At 34.6% G+C, this 7,500-nt stretch overlaps 1 protein-coding gene across 1 annotated transcript in view; it reads left to right on the forward strand.

Annotated features, from left to right (window-relative positions):
- Positions 1-7,500, forward strand: part of LOC119572649 — a 22,258-nt gene that overhangs the window by 12,235 nt on the left and 2,523 nt on the right. Inside the window, exons 2-7 of the mRNA XM_037919742.1 lie at positions 2,922-2,970; positions 3,290-3,410; positions 4,136-4,266; positions 4,788-4,897; positions 5,448-5,593; positions 5,967-6,207. Of these exons, the coding sequence (XP_037775670.1) occupies positions 2,923-2,970; positions 3,290-3,410; positions 4,136-4,266; positions 4,788-4,897; positions 5,448-5,593; positions 5,967-6,207 (797 nt within the window). The 5' untranslated portion in view covers position 2,922. The remainder of the gene's footprint in view (positions 1-2,921; positions 2,971-3,289; positions 3,411-4,135; positions 4,267-4,787; positions 4,898-5,447; positions 5,594-5,966; positions 6,208-7,500) is intronic.

Genomic DNA, 7,500 nt, shown 5'->3' on the forward strand with positions numbered 1-7,500 from the left:
TATCCTGATGTAGTTGTGCAAAGCCAGATGCACAAAATGAAATATTGCATCATTGCACAGTTAAACAGTTATCTGACTGTTAATGTTCGAGACGTGTGAGCGGGAGTGTTAAAGTCACGTCTGGCAGCGTGGTGTTTGAAGTTTTCCATGCTGCAGTACGACAACCTTTCCCGATAACCCTTGCAACGTGTGTACAAAAAAATACTAACATCACAAGCAAACAGGGCAAATGAAAAATAAAATTGCGATATTAACTTGAACATGACATGAAAATTATTCTTCTTTGCCATTCCTAGCTAACAGAGATCGTATATGGCCATCTGAGGATACATTTGTGAAAAGTTCATCACAAAGGGTTTTCAACTTCCTTACGCCGGGGTCATCACAACGGGCGTAGCGATCATGATTTACGATCCCCTTTGGCGGATCCAACTCGTCTCTAGGCTTTAAAAAGGCGTTGTGATCATACATACCTAAAACAAAATTCAAAACAAATTTCCTTCTCCATAATACCTTTAATACACCTCGCGAAATCCAAAGAAAGCTACAGACAATTAGAAAAATATCTACTTTACAAAATTGCTATTACGATCGGCATAAAGCAAATGCATAACTAGTTTAGAAAAAAACATTAAGAGTTAAAAAAAAAAAAGTCGGTTAGTAGGTCAGGCAAATCCCATAAGCTTTTTAAACCGACATTTCGCTTTATGTTCCCCTATAGCAAAACTGTTCTAATTGCATTGACTCGTCTTTTTCCACGACTTGAAGCGAAAAATCCATTAAAATTTTATCAGGTCTTTTCCATTACACGGAACGATAAACCCGTCGCCTTTTAATTCGAAAACCTCCTCGTAAAAAAGGTTTTTATCAGGGTCACGAAACGAGGTTCAGGATCTAATGTGTTTCGTCAGGAAGGGGTGAGTTGAGTTCACTTTCCTGCGAACTATTTGCATACTGTTTCTGCTTTTTTATTAGTTCAACATTTTTTTCCCATTCTTCTATTTTTTATAATTCTTCATTGCCGCGCACTTACACATTCATTGCCGTCATTATTATCAACCCCATTATCATCATTATCATTATCACTACCCCTACCATTATGATAATGACAGTAATAATAATGATAATAATAATAACAATAATAATAATAATTACTATTATTGTTATTATTATTATTATTATTATTATTATTGTTATTATTATTATTATTATTATTATTATTATTATTATTATTATTATTATTAGCATTATCAGTATTCTTATTACTATTCTTGTTATTATCATTACTGTCATTATTATTATTATTATTATTATTATTATTTTATTATTATTATTTTTATTATTATTATTATTATTATCATTATTATTATTATTACTATTATTATTATTATCATTATTACTATTGTTATCATTATTATTATTATTATTATTATTATTATTATCATTATTATTATTATTATTATTATTATTATCATTATTATTATCATCATTATTTTATCATCAGCATTATTAATACTATTATTACTATTGCTGTTATTACTATTGTTATTATTACTATAATTTTTTTTTATTATTTTTATTATTATTATTATTATTATTATTATTATTATTTTATTATTATTATTATTATTATTATTATTATTATTATCATTATCATCATTACTATCATCACTATCATTATCTAATCATCATTATCTTGGTTATTATTATTATCATCATTGTTAGTAGTAAAAGTTATTTTTTTATCTTTAGTATTATCCTTATTATTATTCCTTTTTGTTACTAGTATTAAAGTTATTACTATTATCTTTATTCTTATTGTTATTATCATTATTATTATCGTTATCATTATTAGTAGTAATAATAGTAATAGTATTGGTATCATTATTACTATTACCATCATTATCACTGTTACAATTATTGTTATTGATATTGTTATAATTATAATGAAAATGATAAAAATGATGATTACCATTATCATTATTAATGTCATCATCATCATTATTATCCTTATTATCAATATCCTTATCATCATTATAATTATTTTTATCATTATCATAATTATTATTAAAATCATTATCACTGTCGTTGTCGTTATTATCATTATCTTATGATGATTAACATCAACATCATCGCTATTTTTATTTTATTAGTTTTTATTTATTTGTTCATTTATTTTTTACTCTTATAAAAAAAAGTCCTTATGATCAGTATTTTTTATTTCAAAAATAAAAAAATGTATGCATGGTTTGGGCCGAAGTTACACGTTATGGTTACTGATTATCATATATATATATATATATATATATATATATATATATATATATATATATATATATATATATATTACTTTTGTTTCTTCTCTTCCTTTGTAGTTATGGTTATTAATTATCTTTTTTTCTCTCTCTCTTCCCCTCCTTCTGCTTTCAAAAAAAAAAATTCTTATTATTTCCCTTTTTTTTGGGGGGAGATACTCACTGTTGTATTAATGGAGTTTATGGACAATATGAAGCAAATAAGCTTGAAGATTGGGACATATATTTGATTTGATAATTAGATATAGATGTAGTGATATAATATAGAAATAGACTTATTATCATTATTATATTATCATTATCATTATTTTGATGAATGTTATTATTATCATTATTATCATTACTGTTATCATCATTATTACTACTATTATTGTTGCTGTTGCTATTATCATTGTCATTATCACTATTCTTAGTGTTACTGTTGTGATTTTTATCGTGTCATTATGCATGTGGCACATAATTCGAAAAACATGCAAGTGACAGTGACACAAAACCTCTTAAACGAAGATAAAAGGCTGCCCTTTTAATGAAAGCAAAAGAATGGTAGCCCATTTAATGGATATAAGATGTTATTGTCATTTTCATTAATATGTTTTTTGCTTTCAGAATGGGGATGTACATAGCGGTAACGTTCGCCTTACACGCGTTATTTACAGTAAGTAGATGAGGATTTTTTTTTTCCACATTTCAGAGGTATAGATGACATTAGTTGCTTAAAAGTGTAGCATTTCTTACCAAGAACGTGTGTAAATTATAAGCATTAAAACAAAAGGAATGAGAAGAATTATAACGTCACGATTAAAAATCAAACACACACAATCACGCACGCATTCATACACACACACACACACACACACACGCACATACACACATACACTCACAGACACACACCACACACACACATACAGCACACGACCTGAAATATCTGAAACATCCAAAACCACAGCCGCCTATAGAATCCCCCCTCGTTGCAGGTGGGCGTGCGGGGCCACGGGCGGCTGATGGACCCGCCCGCGAGGAACGCCATGTGGAGGCTCGGCTACCCGAACCCCGTTAACTACAACGACAACGAACTCTATTGCGGAGGATTCGTAGGTGAGATGAACGAATCCTTGCGTTTTCTCCTTTTTTATTGTTATTTTAGGGTCAGATAAGTATATTGGATCTTGATTTGCATATCAAAAGGGATCAAGCAGTCAGTTTGTTACACGAAAGAGCGATCGAAATTGACATGACATCACATGTATTCGTAGATGAGGGAGATAAGGAGTGCCAGGCAGACGGGGGAGGGTTGGGGTTGGATAGATAAGGAGATAGATAGATAAGTACATAGACAGATATACAAACAGACAGATAGATAGATAGGTAGACAGATTGATAAATAATTGAAAAGATAAAATGGATAGATAGATAGATAGATAGACACACTGATAGAAGGCAAGTAGATACACAGACAAACAAATAGACAGGACAGATAGAATGATAAATATACGGATAGGCAGACAGATAGACTGATAAATATACGGATAGGCAGACAGATAGACTGATAGACATACAAGCAAATAGATAGACAAACAGATTGATTAACTGACAGACAGATATATAGATTAAGATTATAGATAAATATGATTATGTAAGTGTCCATAAAGAGAGAGAGACTGACTGGCGGATAGATAAACAGACGGATTAGGTAGACAGACTAAGCCATATACGCATAGAGAGAGGGACATGCAGCCGAACGGTCAAAGCCTTGGATATGTAACCCCCGCGCGTCGAAATCCCGACCCGGAAGAGAGCTGTGATCACTCTTTACTGTCCAGTTCAGTACCAGAAGAACGGAGGCAAGTGCGGCGTCTGCGGCGACAACTGGGCTGACAAGGTGCCCCGAGACCACGAGGCGGGCGGGCTCTTCGGAAACGGCATCGTCGGCAGGAGATATGTTGCAGGACAGGTGAGGAGAGCGTGAAGGAGGGGCGGGAGGAGAGGCAGGTAGATAGATGAGGGGGGGGGGGCTTAGAAGCATGTGGTCTGGAAGGGAGCGGGAGAGAGAGAAAGAGAGAGAGAGAGAGAGAGAGGAGAGAGAGAGAGAGAGAGAGAGAGAGAGAGAGAGAGAGAGAGAGAGAGAGAGAGAGAGAGAGAGAGAGAGAGAGAGAGAGAGAGAGAGAGAGGAAAAAATAATATAAGAAATAAGTGACTGGGAACGGAATGACAATAGAAGGAAAAGGTATTTAAAAAAATACAGGGGAAAATGCTAAAGAGTAAGAGACGCAATCAACAAAACTACACCGAAAAAGGGCAGATAAAAGAATAAAAAAGCAGCCCTCCCTAGAATAAAATAGATGGAAACACCAACAAAAAAAGACAAAAACAAATGATAAAAGATCCCACCACGAGCAGAATGATATCACAGACCACACCATAATCAGACGCCTTAACCGCCGCTGACCTCACAGAGCTTTCCGCTGGTTCCAGGTGATCGAAATCGAGGCCGAGCTGACGACCAACCACAAGGGTTACATGGAGCTCAAACTCTGCCCGCACAATGACCCCAAGGCCATCATCACCCAAGAATGCCTGGATGAGTGAGTCCTTTTATTTTTAGTTTTCCGTCTGTCTTTTTTTCGGATGGGAATTTTTTTATTATTATTATCAGATGTTGAAATAAAGGACGGTTGTATTATTATCCTATTGCAAATAGATTGATAAGAAGGATTTACTCTATTAACGATTAACTGATAACTGCTGCATTATACTGTACTTCGAGGCAGTGGAGTAAGTTTAAATACAGACAATTAATGAACACATGGGATTTATAATTCATTAAGCTGATGCTGGAATTGACGACTTACTGCTCTCAGTGCATTGTCATTTTCTGCAATCAAAGGGCAACAAAACAAAACAAAACATAGCAAATAGATGAAACATACATTCGCAGAATCATTTGTTTCAACAGCAGCTACGTTTGCATTCGCTCTGTGAACATAACTCTTGAACATACAACATATCACATATATTCGTTCGGTGACATTAAACCAAATGACGTTCACTTGGGCGACGTTAATAGTAGTTCAACTTTATATACTGTATGATTAAAACCTTTGCAGTGATATTAACGAATGAGCATGCCTTCAGGTACCCTCTCATGATCGAAGGCACACAGGAGTCCAGGTGGGTCATCCCTGCAGACAGCAAGAAGACCGAGATCTTCAAGTGGAAGGTCCAGCTCCCAGAGGGCATCACCTGCACCAACTGCGTCGTACAGTGGAAGTATTTCGCTGGTAAGTCTGTCTATTTCCCGAAATAGATAAATTTCTTTAAAATTTCCTTGTAAGAATCCTGATGTGACGTTTCATTTTCAATCTCGCAGGGATTTTTTTTTATTCTGGTAATTATATTTTATAGATCAAATTCGCATGACTTTATTCTGTTTTTTTTTTTTTCTGGTGACTAACTACAGAAATGTGATGATATGATTTGTATCTTACAAATGCAAAACTATTTTTTTCTCCTGAAGACTTCCTAGAACAGATCTCGTTGCTATACACTGTCCATCATTTATATCTTTAAGAAGAATAATCCTTGCCTCCTTCCTAAAGCAAAGACGCCCTAAAAACGTTGTGGATAATAGGTAAACCCCGCACGCCTCCGCAGGAAACACGTGGGGCACCAACGCCCAGGGCGAGACGGGCCAGGGCAAGGGGCCGCAGGAAACATTCGTGAACTGCGCTGACGTCGTCATCAACACGCAGACGGGCGGTTTTGCAGGATACCCGCCAGGAAGCAACCAGATTGACAACCCTTGGGCGCTTTACTACCGGGATGAATTCCCCGGAATACCCAAGAATGCCAACACCTCCAAGAGGCCCGGCCAGCTCATTCCCCTTGTTGTCAGGTAGACTGCAGGGGCTGGGGCATTTTTAGGGCGGGAGGAGAGGCTTTCGACTAGTCGGATAGGAGACTGATTCTTGGGTTAAACTCATGGGAATTTAAAAGATTCTACTTTAAAAATTAAGTATAGGCTTTTGGATGATAAACGGGTTGACTGTGTAATATTCATTTTCGATTGATATGCGGCACACATACACACATGTGTGTGTGTGTGTGTGTGTGTGTGTGTGTGTGTGTGTGTGTGTGTGTGTGTGTGTGTGTGCTGTGTCTGTGTGTGTGTGTGTGTGTGTGTGTGTGTGTGTGTGTGTGTGTGTGTGTGTGTGTGTGTGTGTGTGTGTGTGTGTGTGTGTGTGTGAACAGACAGACAACAACTAATGTACTATATAGGCATAGTGTTATCCGATTGGTAAATACTATTGACACAATCTGGAATATATCTAAATAGATAGCTAGATGGATATTCAGGTGGTAGATAAATTGATATAGGTTTAGGCATTAAAACTGATGAACAGAGAGGTAGTTCTGTAGATTAATACTGACTGTAGCTATAGATATCTAGATAGATTTTTAGATAGATATAACTGTCGATATATAGATATGTATAGCTGTAGAGATCTTTATAGGATTAAACACAGCTATTTATGTGTTCATCATCAATAATATATATTTAGCACTATCCTACTATCCATCTATTTATATAATATACTTATTTTTATCATATTATCGACCCAGATATTTTATAATAGTAACTTTTTCAGCTAGATTTTAGACCTTTCTAAAAATTCATTCCATCCTTAACAAGTTTTTATTTCTTGCGAACGCTGAATCCAGACCATTGATTAATTATGAACTAAAGTGCCAATCAGTGTTATATTTTTCAACACCAATGCAATCTCTTGATTTGATTTATGAGAAAATTATGTTATTTAAATAGTTAATATATATATATATATTGCAACATAATAAATCCTGCTGATAATGAAATATGATATAATGATAGGTAAACTATGTTTTTGAAGTGCACCAAGCTAAATGGATTTAAGGAATTATGAAATCATAATTCTTTGTCTTAAAGTGGGGCAATTGTTTCATTTCTTATCCTAAGAGCTTGAGAAGGTATAAAACTAAGTTCTAATAGTGTATTTTGACTGATCTGTGTGATTGATTATGAGGAACGTTGTTTGCTGAATGTGCACCAAGCTAAATGAGATTAAGGAATTAGAATTCATATTCTTTGTTCTTAAAGTGGGGCATTTCCGATCCCATTCCTTTATCAAATAAGTATGTGTTTTTTAGA

This window comes from Penaeus monodon, chromosome 1, assembly GCF_015228065.2.
Source record: "Penaeus monodon isolate SGIC_2016 chromosome 1, NSTDA_Pmon_1, whole genome shotgun sequence".
NCBI lineage: Eukaryota > Metazoa > Arthropoda > Malacostraca > Decapoda > Penaeidae > Penaeus > Penaeus monodon.